General features: G+C 38.5%; 1 protein-coding gene across 4 annotated transcripts in view; it reads right to left on the reverse strand.

The window, feature by feature from the left end:
* Positions 1-19,809, reverse strand: part of TBC1D12 (TBC1 domain family member 12) — a 124,654-nt gene that overhangs the window by 70,342 nt on the left and 34,503 nt on the right. Inside the window, exon 1 of one of the 4 annotated variants that reach the window (XM_036828755.1) lies at positions 12,209-12,394. The exons of the other annotated variants lie outside the window; for them this stretch is intronic. Coding sequence (XP_036684650.1) covers positions 12,209-12,222 — 14 coding nt within the window. The 5' untranslated portion in view covers positions 12,223-12,394. Of the gene's footprint in view, positions 1-12,208; positions 12,395-19,809 lie in introns of those variants that run through there. 4 annotated transcript variants of the gene reach the window in all.

Consider the following 19,809-nt stretch of genomic DNA (forward strand, 5'->3'; position numbering starts at 1 on the left):
CACAGCTACAGAAAACTCTGACTACCGAATCCTGAACCTTCTTACTGCCAATAATATTGTCACCTCTAACAAAACAAAACAAAAAACACTGTTTTTTGCCTAACATTTACATATATATAACTATTTTAATATTTTAGATTCATTAGATAAATTCTAATCATCACTTAAATGTAGTTGTACATTAAAAAGGGGTTAGAGGGCTTCCCTGGTGGTGCAGTGGTTGAGAATCTGCCTGCCAATGCAGGGGACACGGGTTCGAGCCCTGGTCTGGGAAGATCCCACATGCCGCGGAGCAACTAGGCCCGTGAGCCACAACTGCTGAGCCTGCGCGTCTGGAGCTTGTGCTCGGCAACAAGGGAGGCCGCGACGGTGAGAGGCCCGCGCACCGCGATGAAGAGTGGCCCCCGCTCGCCCCAACTGGGGAAAGCCCTCGCACAGAGGCGGGGACCCAACACAGCCAAAAATACATATAAATAAATAAACGAATAAAATTAAAAAAAAAAAAAAAAAGGGGGTTAGAATACTTTTCCAAACAGGAAAAAATTCAACTTTAATCAAGAGAGTAAAATCAGCTTGAAAAACTAGAAATCATAATCTGATCTTCAAACTCTGTCTCAGCAGAAGTTGGACCTCTGAAAACACAGCAGCTTCCTGGACTTTGTACTTAAGTTTCCCCAAAGTATAACAGAAGGCCAAAAAGAAAACATTATCTAGTGAACATGGAATGCCACAGTGACTACATAATTAATTCAAAGAAGTATAAGTACTGTCTCTTTAAAACGCGGTACTTTGTCTACCCTTGAGTATTTTGGATTAAAGATCTGGCATGAAGATTACTTACATTCTTTCCAAACCTCAATCATTTTTCACTTGAAAAAGACTTTCAGCTGACAAAATTCCAAAAAGAAAAAAAAAAAAAGTGGTTTTTTTGCTTTGTTTTGTTTTTTGCCAGATAGGCTTTTTTATTAATTCCAAGAATTTTCTTTTTCGGGTCATTTATGGATTTTGTCTTTGTCATTATTACAAACCCTAAAAATCAAAAAATAATAGAGAATTTTATTTAATACACACTGCTTAATTAACCTAAGTATTGCCATAGATCAGGACTATCAGAAAAGGACAGAATTCAGTATCATTTATTCTTTGTCAAAAAACCCCAGAATTTCAATGCTGAAAGTAAGGTTATAATTTTTTTTAAGTACTGAGCTGCCAGGGGCCTCAACTGTAACCAGGTCAAAGGTTTGTCATCAAGAATCAGTGAACCTGGGACTTCCCTGGTGGTGCAGTGGTTAAGAATCCGCCTGCCAGTGCAGGTGACATGGGTTTGAGCCCTGGTCTGAGAAGATCCCACATGCCGCAGAGCAACTAAGCCCGTGCGCCACAACTGAGCCTGCGCTCTAGAGCCCGTGCGCCACAACTACTGAGCCCACGTACCACAACTACTGAAGCCCGTGCGCCTAGAGCCTGTGCTCTGCAACTAGAAGCCACTGCAATGAAAAGCCTGCACACCACAACAAAGAGTAGCCCCTGCTCGCCGCAACTAGAGAAAGCCCATGCGCAGCAAGGAAAACCCAACGCAGCCAAAAAAAAAAAAAAAGAATCAATGAACCTACATGAACAGGGTAGAGGAGGTCCATGAGCCTCCTCAAACTGTATGCACAATTTGAAGTAAATGATGTACTCACGAACATTTTTCTTGGGCAACTGTCTATAGCTTTCATCAAATGCTCCAAGTATTCAGTGTGCCACCCCACCACTCTCAAGAAAGGTTCACGAGCCACTTCCCAAGGTCACATCAATAGTAAGTGTTGGAGCCAGATCTCTTCACACAGTTCCTCTTCTTTTTAATCACACTTATCTTGTTCATGTCCTCCACAAAACAATCAAGACACAAGAGCTTCACAACTATGCCTATTCTCTTTCATCCTACACGTTGCCAAAATGCTTCCTGATATTCATTTAAACAGTTCAAATACATAAATTATTTTCTTCTTTCTCCTGTGTTCATGTCAGCAAGTTACCTTATGGTATATCTTATTTCTTTTAGTAAATAAGTTTCAGGCAATATCTTACTGATAGAAATCTTTTTATTCTTTTCTTGCATGGGAAAACACAATTGAATACAATTAAGGGGGGTAAAGGTAATTATAAAAATATTCTTGCTTTTCTGCTACATACAAATTACATCATGTATCAAAGGCCTCATGAAGAGGAACTCCGTTGCTTTAAGCCTAGTGTAGTACCTAAGACATTCAGAGGAAAGACAGAAACCACTAGAACAAAAGAGGAAGGATACAGTTAAGAACTTTTAGGAGAACATGAGCAGTAACAAGGAACAACATCAGCAAAATATGAGCAAAATATTCCAGTCACCAGGGGGTAAGACATCTTTTAACCTCTAAGAGAAAGTTTGGGGGACTTCCCTGGTAATTCAGCGGTTAGGAATCGGCGCTCTCACTGCCATAGCCCTGGGTTCAATCCCTGGTCAGGGAATTAAGACCCTGCAAGCTGCACAGCGTGACCAAAAAATAAAAAAAGAGAGAAAGTTGGGAAAGGAAAGCAAGATAACAGATAATGATGAATAAAATTAGCCACGTGTGAATACTTATCCACTAATGCCTCTCATATAAATAAAACTATGTTAGTGTTTTTGTTTACAATAAAAGATATCTTTTCATGTATTTAATCTTCATAATCAATACACAGTTTTGGGGGGGTGATAAAAATGTTCTAAAATTGTGGTGATGGTTGCGCAACTGTGAATTGAGTAAAATTCACTGAGTTGTACACTTTAAATGGATGAGTTGTATGGTATGTGAATTATATCTCAAAAAAGTTATTATTTTTTTAAGTGAAAAAAAATCAAAAATGACAATATGTAAAGACCAAGTGGGATGTATTTCAAGAATGCAAGGCTCATTCAATACTCAAAAGTCAATCAATGAACACACCATTGTAAAGCAATTATACTCCAATTAAGACGTTTAAAAAAAAAATCAATGTAATTCACCATCTTAACAGTCTAAAGAAGAAAAAACACATGATCATATCAACTTATGCATTTAATAATATCCTAAATCCATTCTTGATTAAAAAAAATAAACAGAAAACTAGGAATAGAAGTTCTCTGGCCTAGTTAAGGGCATCTACAAAAATAACCTACGGCCAACATCATACTTAAATGTGAAAGACCAAATGTGTTGAAGATTGGAAACAAGAATGTCTGCTCTCATCACTCCCCTCAAAATCATAATGAAAATCCTAGCCAGTACAGTAAGGGAAGAAAAATAAGTGTTACAGATTGGAAAGGGAAAAATTAAATTTTCGCTATTTGCAGACAACACTATTGTCTACATAAGCAATCCCATAGAATCCACAGAAAAGCTCCCAGAGCTAGTAAGTAAGTTTACCAGGGTTACAGGATATAAGGAAAACAAAAATCAATCATATTTCTATATAGTACTAGCAGTGAATAATTAGAAACTGAAATTTAAAAAAATATATTATTTACAATAGCTCCAAAAAATATTAAATATTTAGATATGAATCTAAGAAAACATGAGCAGGATGTGTATGCTGAAAGCTACAAAACTCTGATAAAGGAAATAAAAAAAGACCAAAATTATAAACAGAGAAATATACTGTGTTCCAGGTATGGAAGATTCAACCCAGTAAAGATGTTAAGTCTCCCCAAGTTAATTAACAAAGATTATCTGTAAATATAGATAAGCTGATTCTAAAATTGATGTAGCAAGGCAAAGGAAGTAGAATAGCCAAAACAATTTTGAAAATTTATCTAGTTGTCATTTTCTGCATTAGAATGTGAGCTCTATGATGTTGCCAATGCATTAGACTGTGAGCTCTGTGTTCACCATTGTATCCTAGTGCTGTGCTTGCACACATAAACGAAAGTCTGCTAATTTGGGGGCTACAGAGAAAAAAATAACTGCTGTCCTCAAATTAGCTGTCTTATCCCTTCATGCCTGCTATAACAACAACAACAAAAAACACATAGATTTGCTGGTTTATAAACAAAAGAAACATCTTTCTCACAGTTATGGAGGCTGGGGAAGTTTAAGATCAAGGCACTGGCAGATTCACTGTCTGCTGAGAGACGGCTTCCTGGTTCACAGACTGTAGTCTTTTCACTGTGTCCTCACACAGCAGAAGGCACAAGAGAGCTCACTGGGCCTCTTTTATAAGGGCATTAATCCCATTCATGAGGTCTCCACACTCATGACCTAATAAGCACCTGCCACAGGCTCCACCTCCAAATAGTATCACGCGGGGGATCAGGTTTCAACATATGAATTTTAGGGGGGACACAAACATTCAGTCTATAACACTAGTCTAATGGAAGAGTGCAGTCTGGGGAGCTATTATTTCTATGAACCTTTCTCCCCATAAGCCACTTCTTCTATAAATCATTCTCTCATACTTTTCACTTTCTACCTTAAATACTGATCTGAATGCTACTTCTAAACTGTAAGTGCATTGAGAACAGGATTTGTTTAACTTTCACAGTACCCTGCATATAAGGTATTTAAACACTCAGTAAATTTTTACTTTTTAAACTAACACAATAAAAGTTGGCTGTCTTTATTTTGGCATTCAGTCCTACAAGTTTTACCACATGTATAGATTTGTGTAACTACCACCACAGTCGAGGTAATGAACACTTGGATCACCCTGAAAAAACTCCATCATGTTACCTCTTTGTCGTTACCCCTCCCTCCACTGGCAACCTCTGTAAAGCACTGAAATCAGCCTGAAGATGGACTTACAAGCCAGATTCAGTGCCAGAGGAATAAATATTGCTTCCGTCATCTCATGCTCCCTGCTAGTATCAACATCGTAAGCATATATGTTTGCAATGTGATCATCACTGGCTTTACCAGAAAGGCTTTATTCTAGCTCCTTCTTTTCCGGCTATACAGTCTGTGCTCAAATATTCTTGCTGAATGAACAAGGGAGGATTCAGACAAACAGAAAATTAGAGGAGGAGAATGACATATATCTCATTATGGCTAGAATAAACTTCAAAGCACAAGCAGAAAAGAATAGAGCATTTCATTTCTTGCCCCCAAATCCTTAACCCTCTCTAATATCCATGGAAAAGTTTTAATTTTTTATCCTAGCATTAAAGACTCTTTACAATTTGGACCCAAATTATTTTTCCAACATTATTTCCTACTACCCTTTTTACAACTAGGAGAAATACATGTGGCTTTAGCATACCTGCAACCCACTCCCCACTTCGACACTGCCTTTGCCCCAACCCTGACTGAAGCAGTAGCCCAAAGTGGCCATATTTGTATCTCATGGTCTTGAACCTCACTCAGTACTGATTAAATTGGACTGCTGATAAAACATGGACAAATTCATATGTAGGCTGAGACAATCAGATTCCCAGGATTTTTAAACAGAAGACTTAGAGATCGAGTCAAATGATGGTAAATGCCTGAACTGATAAATCATGTGCAGTTGGGACAGCTGTATAGGGCTTTTGCAGGTAGAAACCATGCACTGAACAACCAAGAGGCAGAATAGAGATGAGAAAAACCAAGCATCCCCCGAAAGGCAGAGAAACCATTATTCCAGGTACTCTGTAGCCCGGGTATACTTTATTTTCTATCTTCAGAATGTGCACAAGATGCCTATTACATGCCTACAATAAACCCTCCTTCACTTAAGGTAGCTTAAGTTGGCTTCTGTTCCTTAAAACTAATTAACTCTAACATATTAGCCAAACTGTACTCTTTTTCACACATTCCCTACTTTCTTGCCTCTATGCTCTGGATAGCCACATACATCTTACCTTTTATAGTAAAAACTAAGTTGGTTACACATACTTAGAACTGTAATATACCAAATTTAAAACATTTCTAATATGGGGATATATGTATACATATAGCTGACTCACTTTGTTATACAGCAGCAACTAACACAACAATGTAAAGCAATTATACTCCAATAAAGATGTTAAAAAAAACAAAACATTTCTACTTTTGTACATCAAATGACACTATCAAGAAAGTATAAAGACAAGCCACAGAATAGGAGAAAATACGTAATTTGTTTCACTAATTAGAAAAGCAAAAGAAAATACTTACTTCACAAGTGGAAAAAGTATACTTCAAAACTGTCAACAGCATTAAGGCAATACTTATAAAGTTCAACATTTCTTTTACATTATAACACTGTCGGTTACAGATGCTGTATTATGGATTTTACCACAACCTATATAAGTTAGTCCTTTAAATATGGACTGTTTTGCAAACACCCTGTTAAAAAGAGTTGTAGGCTTCACCAAAATTGATACAGCTATACCTACTCAAAGATGACCAAATTCAAGGGTGACAGACCCCCAAGTCACTGACTTTATTTAATGCTTCAGAAGAGTACCAGAGGTGAAATAATTTATGCTTGTTTACACAAACCTCTACTATTTACACATTATGTGTCTAAATAATTTGCCTGGGCATGAATCTATTACATCTAGAATATTAGAGTACTTACTATAGTTAACATACAAGTGAACTTGCTTAGTTGGCTTCCTAATGTATTTCAGCTATGACTCCCCTCCAACGTTCAATTCTTCAGTCCTATCTTACGTTGGCCCAACTGATTTCTCTCCAACAGAAACATCCCTCAGAGAAAGGTACCAAAAATACTTTGAGAAATGATACTATTACTCCCAGAGTGATCACTCCAAAGGTGCCAATCATTTGACTATGTAAGTTCTCATACTTTTTAAAAAGTTTTTAATCCAATAAATCTTTGTGTTCCTATATATGGCTCCATATATATGGTTCATATATATGGCTCTATGTCTCTTTGCAAAGACAAAAGAGCAAAAAAGACATTTCAGGGCTTCCCTGGTGATGCAGTGGTTGAGAATGTGCCTGCTAATGCAGGGGACACGGGTTTGAGCTCTGGTCTGGGAAGATCCCACATGCCGCAGAGCAACTAGGCCCGTGAGCCACAACTACTGAGCCTGCGTGTCTGGAGCCTGTGCTCCGCAACAAGAGAGGCCACGATAGTGAGAGGCCCGCGCACCGCGATGAAGAGTGGCCCCCGCTTGCCACAACTAGAGAAAGCCCTCGCACAGAAACGAAGACCCAACACAGCCAAAAATAAAAAAATAAATAAATTAAAATTTAAAAAAAAGACATTTTATATCTGCAGAGAGTTTGCATCTTAGTAGAAAAGACACATACATACAAGTAACTATGGAAGTCTCAATACTTTGTCTTTACCTCATTCAATCCTCAAAAATGGGTGATGGGTATACTTCCTCCATCCACTTTTATGAAGCAATGTACAGAACTTGTGCATTGGACATACAGACTTAATTTTACCACTTTATTCTCTCAGGGTTTTCCCTGAAATCGTTTCTCTTCTGCTCCACAACAACTACAAACTACTAGGTATAAAATAAATAAGATACAAGTATGTAGTGTACAGTACAGGGAATATAGCCAATATTTTATAATAACTTTATTTATTTTTTGTACCTTTACTTATTTATCTACCTATTTTTGGCTGCGTCGGGTCCTGGTTGCTGCGTGCAGGCTTTCTTTAGTTGTGGCGAGAGGGGGCTACTCTTACTTGCGGTGCGTGGGCTTCTAGTTGCGGTGGCTTCTCTTGTTGTGGAGCACAGGCTCTAGGCGCGCGGGCTTCAGTAGTGTGGCACACGGGCTCAGCAGTTGTGGCTCGCGGGCTCTAGAGCTCAGGCTCAGTAGTTGCGGCGCATGGGCTTAGCTGCTCCGCGGCATGTGGGATCTTCCCGGACCAGGGCTCGAACCCGTGTCTCCTGCATTGGCAGGCAGATTCTTAACCACTGCGCCACCAGCGAAGCCCTATAATAACTTTAAATGGAGTATAATCTATAAAAATATCAGATCACTATGTTGTACACCTGAAATTAGTATAATACTGTAAATCAACTATACTTGAATTTAGGGGGGAAAAAACTGGCCTAACAACTATTCTGGCTCTTTTCTCCCCTCATCAAATTCCTTACAAAACATGGTAGACATAATTTTTCACATCACTCTCCATTTTCGTATCATCTCACTTCTCTCAGAAACAAAAATCAGATTCACAGTTTACCTTCATTAAAGCTTCACAAAACAGCTACTGGTATAAGCATATGTCACTGAATTTGTTAGCTACCCCTTCTGACAGGGACTGAATTTAATGTTGTTTACATCAATAATGTGGATATCACACTTTAATAAAGAGCCTGACAAGTACAGGTAAACTACCACTAATGTATCCAAGCCCCAGTTTCTCAAGTCCCAAATCATCTGCTACACTGCTACAAGAGTCACTGTTCTAAAATGCAATCCTAAGCACGTTGCCCTTGTTTTAAAAACCCATCAAAGGGGCTTCCCTGGTGGCGCACTGGTTGAGAGTCTGCCTGTCAATGCAGGGAGCACGGGTTCGGGCCCTGGTCTGGGAAGATCCCACATGCCGCGGAGCGACTGGGCCCGTGGGCCACGGCTGCTGAGCCTGTGCGTCTGGAGCCTGTGCTCCGCAGCGGGAGAGGCCGCCATGGTGGGAGGCCCGCGCACTGCGATGAAGAGTGGCCCCCACTCGCCGCAACTGGAGAGGGCCCTCGCGCAGAGACGAGGACCCAACACAGCCAAAAATAAAAATAATAAATAAAAAATAAATAAATAATTTAAAAAAAACACACAAAAAAAACAACCCATCAAAGGTCCTACGGACTGCCACCTCTCACAGAATCAATTCAAAATGCTTAGTTCTGTCACACAAACTCCTTCATAATTTAGCCCCAATCTTTGTGCCTCGGTTTTTGACACTCTACCTCACCAGCCCTAAGGTGAGGTCATACTTGTAAGTCTCTACAGTTCCAAAAGTGCTGTGCTATTTCATGTATAATTCTGCCTATGCTGTTGTATGCCTATACTGGCTTCACCCTCATTCCAATCCAAACCCTCCTCATTGGTATTAAAAAAACAACAACAAAAAAACCCCAAGCATTCATGTCTCATCTACTGTGAAGAGTTCCCTAACATCTCATCCCAAAGTTAATCACTCCTTCTTCAGTGCTGCTAAGGTACCCTTGCATTTTCTTTTATAACACTAATCAGGTAATATGGTTAAGTACTGATTTATATGACTCTCCTATCTTAAGTTTGTTAATAAAATATTTTTAATCTAATTTCCTTAATGCCTCATATATATATATATATACACACACACACATATATATATATTAAAAAAATAGGGCTCAATAGCATCTGTTGAAAGAATAAATGGTAAGAAAATCGTAAACTAACTCATAAGAATTGTATATGCTTAGCTGGGAGGGTCCAAAAACAAAAAAAGATTCAGTAGCAATCTTATGAATTGTAATTATGTAAAAGAACTGACTTGTTCTTTGTGGCTTTAAAGGGCAAATTAGGACCAGGAACATTACAAAGAGATACACTGTGCTCTGACATAAAGAAACTTCTAACAATTAATACTCTCAATAGGCTGCATTGTTAGTGAAAAAATTGAAGCAGAGGCTAAACCACATCTATTAGGTGCCTAAACTCTCTAACAATAAAGAGGCAGACACTTAGCGCTAGGGTTGTTGTTGTTATTTTTGTTTTGTTGACATTTTGCTCCTCTGACCTAGAAGTACTTCCTGAATTGAAGGTATACATGATAGAACCTATCTTCCAGCAGCATAGTTGAAATACCTCTCCTGACCAAGGTAACTACTGTCTTTTTTTCCACTGGGTGTTATGATGTTTCCATCAAATGGATGACTAAATCAAAAGATTTTGGTGGTCTCATACAAGAGCAAAACAATCTTACCTCTTCATTAAAATGCGTAGCTAGTTATTATTTTAATCAAGAACATTTTATAGTGGTTATCTTCTAAAATTTTTTCTTCATGCAGTATAATTCTCAGTTATTTTATTAGTATAACCAATTTTGAAAGTTAATCCCTGTCCTAGTACTGTATTCTCAACAGCATTAATGTGCTTCTGGAAGTATATCACAAAGATGGACGTCACCCTCTAGTTATATGTGCAGTTATCGTGCTGGTTACCCTATATAGTAACTGTGTATCAAAAGCTTTATTTTATTAGTCTTTAGATAACAAATTCTGGTGCTCAACACCCAATTAAGAATCACAACAAACCTTTTGTTTTCCAAACAACACCCAACACCCATTGGTACTAATTTTAGGTAGCATCAATGAAGTTAAAAAGTCAATTCAGCAGGGGTGGGGTGAGGAGTGTCAAGGACCATGTAAGAAAAAAAGCAACTTAAATTTTATCACTTTTCAAAAACACAGAAACTACTTATTCAATTGAGACCTTTTCCTGATTTTAAACTTTAATAACTTACTTCAAAACTTAAATTTCTACACAATATATCTTCCTGATAATGAACAATTTTCTTCTCATGGGTGAGAGATTTAAATTGTTTGCTAGATTTACCATGGTGCTTGTAGGAGAAATTTGCCTTTTAGCACTTGAACTCAAGTAAGAATACATTCTGTAATATTGTATATTGCATTTATCTTACACTTTGATACATGTACTTTTCAATACATAAATCTATCATACTAACAACCTAAACTTTTAAAGTCTAAATTAAACCTGATATACACAACCTGTCATTAAAAAATATTTCTGTTGCACGATATAACCTGTTAAGAAGCCATGAGGGGATGGGGATATTAGGGAAGTTAAGAAGAAGAGGCACAGCAGCTATCTTTAAGAAGTTGCCAGAAACATCCACAAAGGCATTGAAGTAAGCAGAATAGAAAAATAAATATGTAAATAATCTGTGGCAATACTCTGAAGCCCACAGGCCAAAGTACAGAGCTAACTTCCAGCTAACATTTATTCTCTCCAGCAATTTTTCTCTATACAAACCTCTTCAAACTCATTCTCTAACAGAACCTCCACACCCTCCCAATTTTATCTTCTTTCTTACCACCTTAACTGGTATAGTACAGAAACAAAGTATTTATCTTTAGTTTTATTTTATATTCCCTGTCCTGCTTTTAGAAAGCAGGTAATGAGCATTTTATGTTTTTCTAATAATGACAACAAAAACTAATAAACTGTTATAGTCTTTGAATAACTTTTCCCTGGGACAGCAACAGAAAAGTATTTCCCGTCCTTGACTAGAAAATGACTACAAACAGTCTAGATGAAAACCAGATTTGGAAATTCTAAATAATGCCCAGTGTATGATGGGTAGTTGTATATTACAGTATTGGGGAAAATATGAGAACACAGCACAGAATTTGATTTCGAAACTATCATGTTCAGTTCCAAACCTAAAATGTTTTAATCTGTGTGAGGTTAGAGACAGGCAGAAGGAAGTATTTTTTAACCAAGAAATGTATCCCAAAGTAAAATTCATATTAAAAAGAAACTGAAAAGCAAAATTCAAAGGTAAATTAAACGCATTACCAAGTTTACTCTCAAACTAGCTCTAAGCAGGAACGTAACTTATAGCTTGGTTTCCTAGGTAAACTTCTCTTAATTGCAGGAAAGAGCCTGCTGAAAACCCAGACAGTCACATGGTTTTTCCTCTTTCTTGTTTTGGCCACAGAAATAAGAAGTGCAAGAAAGGCTGAAGCAGCAAATTCTGGAGGGGAATAAGCCATGTACAACATGCAGGATTTTTTCTTAAAGGCATGGAGAAGAATTACAACTACCCAGCAGAAGGACAGAAAATTAATACCCTTTTTGATAAACTATAAATAAGGAGAAGTAAAGTTATGACTCCATGTTGAAGAGACCTGAGTAAGGTTTTGTGAGTTAAAGTTTTTCACAGAACATGTAAGCATGGCTATCTAAACTACATAAAATGAAAGTAAAAGACCTTTCCCACTAATAAAAAGGAAACTAAGATTTAATTAGGCAGAGACAGTTTCTTAACCTAGTGAAAGTTAGCAAAATACTTCTACATTTGTTTTTATACCTCTTCTCTACTATATCTCTATTTATACTCATCAATTACATAGTACCTAAACATGACCCAATTTTAAATCAATAAAGCAATCTAAACTATAAATGTTATGTTGTACCTTCTTTCAGTTATTACCTGAGACCTGCCTATCAATAATTTCAGCTGATACTTGAACAACGCAGGGACTATGGGGACCTACCCTCCACACAGACAAAAATCCCAGTATAATTTTACAGTCTGCCCTCCTTACCTGTGGTTCTGCATCCAGGGAGTCAATCAACAGAGGACGGTGTAGGACTGTAGTATTTACTCTTGAAAAAAATCCACATATAAGTGGACCCACGCAGTTCAAACCCCTGTTTTTCAAGGGTCAAATGTATTTCATTAATTCTAGTGTGGGAACCACCTGCATCAGAATCACTTGAGAATCTCTGTTAAATATCTGGATTCGTACTGGGCCCCACCCAAGACCTACTAAATCAAAAAGGGGGCTCAAGGAATGTGCATTCCTAACGCCCCCCCCCCCACAGCCCACACCACAGGTGATTTTTAACACTAACGTTTAATGATTACCATCCTAGGGTCTAAGCAACTAGCAACCACCACTCCCTGGGGACAACATTTAGTGTAGCTAACAGGGTTCCTAGGAATAAATAAGCCACCTCAGAAAGGACTGGCTTTCCCTTTCTGAATAATACATTCATAGATGGGTAACAACTGTATCACCTCAAAATCTCCAAATGTTTTCACTTTTCCTCAAAGCTTTCCTACCACAAAATACTAAGTATGAAATGTATGAGTAAGCCAAGTTAAACATTTCATGAATTTAAACTTACAAAGTTGTCTCTGCCTGTCGTAAAAGTTCCTTAATACAATAAAAGATGCAAACATTTTTAATCTTTCTCAACATTCTCTCCTTTCAGTTTCTTCTCAGATCTGCTTTTTAGGCGAAGCTTCACTACTTCTGGAAATTTTATATCACTACACCAGAGTCCATTTTGACACCCATCCAATCCCAACACAAATTATTTTAAAATCTGCTACACAAACTGTGCAATGTTTCTTCAGGGAGTACACAAAAAATTCATTCCAGTCTCTCCCTTTCTTTAAACCAGTTGATTTCAGTGATGAAGTTGGGGAAGGGACTGTGGAGGTCATCCGTGGTATGAATAACATTTGAATCCTCACTATATACCAGATAATAAATACAAGGCCCTTAGTATATTATCTTATTTAACCCTCATGACAATCCCATGAGATAGGTATCACTATTACCCCCATTTTATGGATGAGTTGCCTAAGGTCCAGAGAGGTCAAGTAACTTGTCCATAATTACACAGCTAGTAAGCTTATTTAAAGCCAGGCAGTCCAACTCCACAACCAGCATCTTTAACCACTACATTATATCCTACAGTTTGAAGATGCCACCTGCCAAAAGCAAGTCCCCTGAGTCCAACTAAGTAGGGGTTGTGGATTCTGGAGAATCCAATTTTTTTTTAATGTGCTTTTAGGTGATTTTGAAGCACAACAAAGGCTAGGAACAGTCCTCCGAAGTGGAACACTGGCAAACTTTGAGAAATACCTCATGGTCTGGAAGTTAAAAGTCTCAAATTCCAGTTCATTGATTAACTAGAATTTACTTATTACCCTATTCCTACTCCAAAGAAATTTTAAAGAAAAAAAAAATCTAGAATTTTCTAAAGAAAAAAAATGAGAGCTGCTGGTCTGTCCTCTCTGTATATGGGAAACTAAACAAAGATCACTGATGTTTAGACTCTGAGGCAGAGTTAGACCTTTACCGAAGAAAATGTTCAAGGTAGAATCTAGAGTTGAAGGGGATATTTCTATCTCTGGCAACCTTCTCATTTTACAGATGAAAAAACATGCTGTTTTTTTAAGCATCCTCTTTAACTTGGTTCACATTTGTAGTATTTAGCCAACAAATATTTGAGGTGTACAATAGTGAATGCAAGAGAACTGTGCAATATCACAGTGTATTGGAGCTGAAAGGGACTCTGAATCTCCTAATTTCACAGATGGGTAAACTGAAGTCTAGAAATTTAATGATTTGCCCAAGATCACACAATTATTTAATGGTAGAAGAAAAGACACTACCTAGGACAAAAGCCAAGTTTCTTATTTCTCAAGACAACAGTATTTTCACTACACCAAAAGCTATGTTTTTGTTCATAAACTTCTTATAATTCACAGAAATCAATGTATTAGCTCCAAACCCTGGCAATCATATCTATGTCTAGTTCTAATTTTTTTAAATTAATTAACTATCTGACTCTGGGCAAATGAGTATAAAATAAAAAAATAAACCTTACCCTTTAGGTCACAGGAATATTTCAAAAATCAAAAAAAACTTATAGGGCTTCCCTGGTGGCACAGTGGTTAAGAATCTGCCTGCCAATGCAGGGTACACGGGTTCGAGCCCTGGTCCGGGAAGATCCCACATGCCGTGGAGCAACTAAGCCGGTGCACCACAACTACTGAGCCTGCGCTCTAGAGCCCGTGAGCCACAACTACTGAGCCCACGTGCCACAACTACTGAAGCCCACGTGCCTAGAGCCTGTGCTCCACAACAAGAGAAGCCACCGCAATGAGAAGCCCGCGCACCGCAAGGAAGAGTAGCCCCCGCTCACAGCAACTAGAGAAAGCCCGCGCGCAGCAACAAAGATGCAACGCAACCAAAAAGAAAGAAATAAAATTTAAAAAAACCAAAAAAACCAAAAACCTTATATAACAAATAGTTACTGGTTGTTAAATCTAGTAAATGTTGCTCCAAATAGTCTGAACTGAAAAGCTTTAAAAACCATTGCTCTAGATCACCTGAAGAACAACTCATTACCACGTCTAACTCATTTCCAATACTAAATTAATACCACCTTACTAGGTGATGGCTAGCAAATAAAAGTTGTGACAAATGTACCACAGTTATGTGATGCTGCCAACAGGGGAACTGGGTGAGGGGTATGCCAGAACTCTCTGTAGTACTTTTGCAACTTTTCTGTAAATATAAAACTATTCTTAAACAAAAAGTATTTTAAAAAATAAAAAGTAAATCTCTATGCCCATTTTGAACAGTTCAGAAAATTTCTACCGAACAAGTTAACTCCAAGTTAATATTAGAACAATAGCCTGCTTTGCTTATTGGGGCTTAGTGTTAAAATGTTAATTTAGCTTAGCACTTCGAAATAATATGTTTGGGGACTTCCCTGGTGGCGCAGAGGTTAAGAATCCGCCTGCCAACACAGGGGACACCGGTTCGAGCCCTGGTCTGGGAGGATCTCACATGCCGCAGAGCAGCTAAGCCCGTGCGCCACAACTACTGAGCCTGCACTCTAGAGCCCACGAGCCACAACTACTGAAGCCCGCGTGCCTGGAGCCCGTGCTCCGCAACAAGAAGCCACCGCAATGAGAAGCCCGCGCACCGCAACAAAGAGTAGCCCCCGCTCGCCACAACTAGAGAAAGCCTGCACACAGCAATGAAGACCCAACGCAGCCAAAAATAAATAAATAAATAAATTAAAAACAAAAACAAAAAACAAAATAATATGTTTGGGCGATTAAAACTAACTTAGTCCCCCAAAATTGGAGTTTCCCAGTACTTTCTAGCTAATTTATATTCAGATGATCACATCTCTAACCATGAAGTCCTTGAACCAATGCTGGATTGCCAATTGTTTAGTACAGATATCTAGGGTCTTGCGGTTGGTTGGTTTCTTTAAGAAAATACTGGATCTGAGAGGGGAAAAAGGGTCAGAAACAGGGGAAAGATACAAAAGACTCTTCAGCCATTAGCTCCTCAATCTAATATTATAATGGGTAGCTTCACAACACTAAAATCCTAAAGGACCCTTATTTTTATTCTAGAGCAACTGATTACACATTCTTTCCAGCTTTTCTAAAATTTTAAACAGTGTAATTATATTAATATACAGTTATTAATATATAAGTAATGTCCAAGAGAGTTTCATTAATGAGACAAATATTTTAGCCTTTATTTTTACAATCTCTTCTAGTAACAAAAATTCAATGTTTACAGCAAGATATTTCTTCATTCTCCTTATAATCATACCACACCTGTTTTAAAGAACTGCTTGTTTTGGGGAGCTATAAAAATCTCTTAAAACTTATCAGAAGTTGGATATTTTGCCTTTTCTTTATTGAGATGTTAAAGAAGGGAGTTTTTGAGAAACTGGTCTTAAAACTGTAGTTAAACAAATAAAGGAGCCCTATCTGTCGGAGGTCAATGATGGCTCAGGTGAATAATGATTTCATCAACTAGTGTTCACCAACTAAATTCTGAGTAGGAGAGAAAATTTCGTTGTTTCTGAGAAGCTTAAGAAAAATTATAACTTAGAAAGTTTTTATTCTCAATATCATCACAAAAAGTATATTCTCAACAATTTTCCTATTGGGGAGATTGGAGACTGCCTATATATGAAAAGAAATCACTAAATGAGCCTTTCTAGTCTTCCCTGCTCAGCTACTCATAATAAAAGGAGCTCCGTGAAAATAATTTTGTGCAACAATGTTTAGAAAGTTTCAGAGTCGATAATTACTGGGAAAGCTACATGAATCTCTATGTTCCAGAATCTATAAAATCAATCTATAAAGGTCTATATAGATTCCACAATCTATAAAGTCTATCTTTTCAGATAAAAGAAAAAAAACCTTCAGTATTTTTTCCCCTACCTTAGCTATGCCCTTTTAAGCCACTGAATTCTTATGATTCATCTTGAAAATTTTGTAAAAAACTATCAACACTACCAGGAGACACAGATACTTGCGTGTTTCTAAACAACAGTAACTCTGCCAGTGCAATCCAAACAAGCCTCAAAAGTATTAAACAGCTTTTTAAAAATGTTTATTTTATATTAGAATATAGTTGATTAACAATGTTGTGTTAGTTTCAGGTACAGCAAAGTGATTTAGTTATACACATACATGTATCTACCCTTTTTCAAATTCTTTTCCCATTTAGGTTACTACAGAATATTGAGCAGATTTCCCTATGCTATACAGTAGGTCCTTGTTGGTTATCTATTTTAAATATAGCAGAGTGTACTTGTCAATCCCAAACCCCCAATCTATCTATTTAAAAGGTTTTTAAAAATACACCTATTAAGAGTGTATCGACTTAAAGAATAAACCACTCTAGTCTGAAAACAATTAAGACATGAATTTGCTTAACGGACACATAAAAATGGTTTAAAGCTACTTCACTTTCAAAACAGAGTAATAAACAGATCCTTGGGCTTCCCTGGTGGCGCAGTGGTTGAGAAGCTGCCTGCCAATGCAGGGGACACGGGTTCGAGCCCTGGTCTGGGAAGGTCCCACATGCCACGGAGCAACTGGGCCCGTGAGCCACAACTACTGAGCCTGCGCGTCTGGAGCCTGTGCTCCGCAACAAGAGAGGCCACGATAGTGAGAGGCCCGCGCACCGCGATGAAGAGTGGCCCCCGCTCGCCGCAACTAGAGAAAGTCCTCGCACAGAAACAAAGACCCAACACAGCTAAAAATAAATAAATAAATAAATAAATAAATAAATAATTTAAAAAAAAACACAGATCTTTAAGAAACAAAGGCTAGCCTGAAAACACAAGAGATTTGCTTCTTAGCTTTCATCTTCTTCTCACTGCTAAGTTGGTGACAGTGGCAGTAGTGGTACTCACCTAGCATTTCAAAACTTTTATAGACAGGAAAGGGCCAAGGATCTAAAGGAATGTTACTTCTAGGGCTCCCGTAATCAAGTCACCATAAACACAGAGAGATGCCCGTGTGAAGCTAGGGCAAGCCCCCAACAGGGACTGAAATAGAACTCACCTCATCTAGAAGGGAGGGCAAGCAGGAGATGATGAGAGCTGTCCCATCCTGGACCAAATTCCTTTTTCTCCTACATGATTTCTACCCTACTCAATGAAGCTCCTGTCAATGATGTGTCTTGATTGAACATATTTTTGTAGTAATAGATATACTGCTATAAAATGGTCCCCTCTCTTTACTTGTAAAAGGTTAAAACAAACATGAAACTATTCTTTCAAACTATTTCTGTTATAGATTTTTTGCCCAGTTAAGAGAAAGAGAGGAAGTGGAAAGGAGAAGGGAATGATGGAGATAATCAGGCGGGAAAGAAAAGAGTCACAGGTGAACAGAAGTTATAATCAAATTCCTGGACTGAAAATCAGAAATCCTGTTTCTAATCCCAGCTCTGCTACTAGCTAACTAAACTACTCTCTTTAGACAGTGAGATTCCTCACCAAAAAATGAAGTGAGGGAAGGGGCTGCACCAAGAACAGGAATACATCCTAGAACAAGATATCCCCAAAGGAAGGCCTCATCTGGGTTTCAGAATTGAGAATGACAACTGTGCACAGGAAGAAAAAACACTCTTAGGTTGTAGGAACAAGGGAAATTTCTGATTATTCTCTTCGGGGATGGACGATTTGTTCAAAATTACACTACCTAGAGAAGAGTAAAAACGGAGAGTCCATGCAAATTGTCACTTCAACACAATCTGAATGGGATTCTTCATACTAGCACTAGGTACTGTAGATTCAGAAATGAACATCACAGTCTCTGCCTTTAAGGTGTTCAGAATCCAGTTAAGGGTTTGACTAAATGTTAAGAGAAAAATTATGCCTCTGTCTGATTGTGCTCTTTCCCAAGAATGTTAAATGAAGGAAGCAATGATGCTTAGAATCTTGACATTCAGATCTCAAAAATGAAGCTTACATAAATTAACTTCAGGGGACCTAAGTTTACTGATTTCCTACCCAGTGCTCTGCTACACGTGAAAAGCATATGATATGAATGTCAACTACCATGGTAATTAAAGTCCTATCAGTCTACAGGTTAAAGAAATTTTCTAAATTATATAAAAATTCCTGCCTGCTGTCAATGTGAAAGCCTCTTATAACAGATTTGCCTTGTTATTGTTTGAATATTGCAATACATATATAATGTATCTGTCTTCAAACTTAATCCCCACTAGCCTGCACTCCACCTCCAAGTCAGGGACCATTGCACAAACCATCTCTATTCCCAATGGGTGGCACAGCGCAAGTACTCTGGGTATACTGGTTGAATTAGTGCTCTCCACAGCCCCTTTCAGGTGTAAAACTGCCTGAAAGGGCTTCCCTGGTGGCACAGTGGCTAAGAACCCGCCTGCCATTGCAGGGGACACGGGTTCGAGCCCTGGTCTGGGAAGATCCCACATGCCGTGGAGCAACTAAGTCCCTGTGCCACAACTACTGAGCCTGCGCTCTACAGCCCGTGAGCCACAACTACTGAGCTCGCGTGCCACAACTACTACAGCCCGTGAGCCACAACTACTGAAGCCTGTGCGCCTAGAGCCCGTGCTCCACAGCAAGAGAAGCCACCGCAATGAGAAGCCCACGCACCTCAACCAAGAGTAGCCCCCGCTCACGGCAACTAGAGAAAGTCCCCGCGCAGTAACAAAGACCCAACGCAGCCAAAAATAAATAAATAAATAAATAAATTAATTAATTAATTAAAAGCACTTAAGGTGTGTTAAGTTTTTTAACTTGTGACCTTGTGGAACTTTTGGGTGTTTATTGGTCAAGTTTTGATGTCAGCTGTCAGGCAGTTTTATTTATTTATTTATTATTTTTGGCTGCGGTGGGTCTTCATTATGGCGTGCAGGCTTCTCATTGTGGTGGTTTCTCTTGTTGCAGAACACGGGCTCTAGGCACGCGGGCTTCAGTAGTTGTGGCACGCAGGCTCAGTAGTTGTGGCTGGCGGGCTCTAGAACGCAGACTCGGTAGTTGTGGCGCATCGGCTTCGCTGCTCCGCAGCATGTGGGATCTCCCCCCGCCAGGG

Source organism: Balaenoptera musculus, chromosome 16 (genome assembly GCF_009873245.2).
Source record: "Balaenoptera musculus isolate JJ_BM4_2016_0621 chromosome 16, mBalMus1.pri.v3, whole genome shotgun sequence".
Lineage (NCBI taxonomy): Eukaryota > Metazoa > Chordata > Mammalia > Artiodactyla > Balaenopteridae > Balaenoptera > Balaenoptera musculus.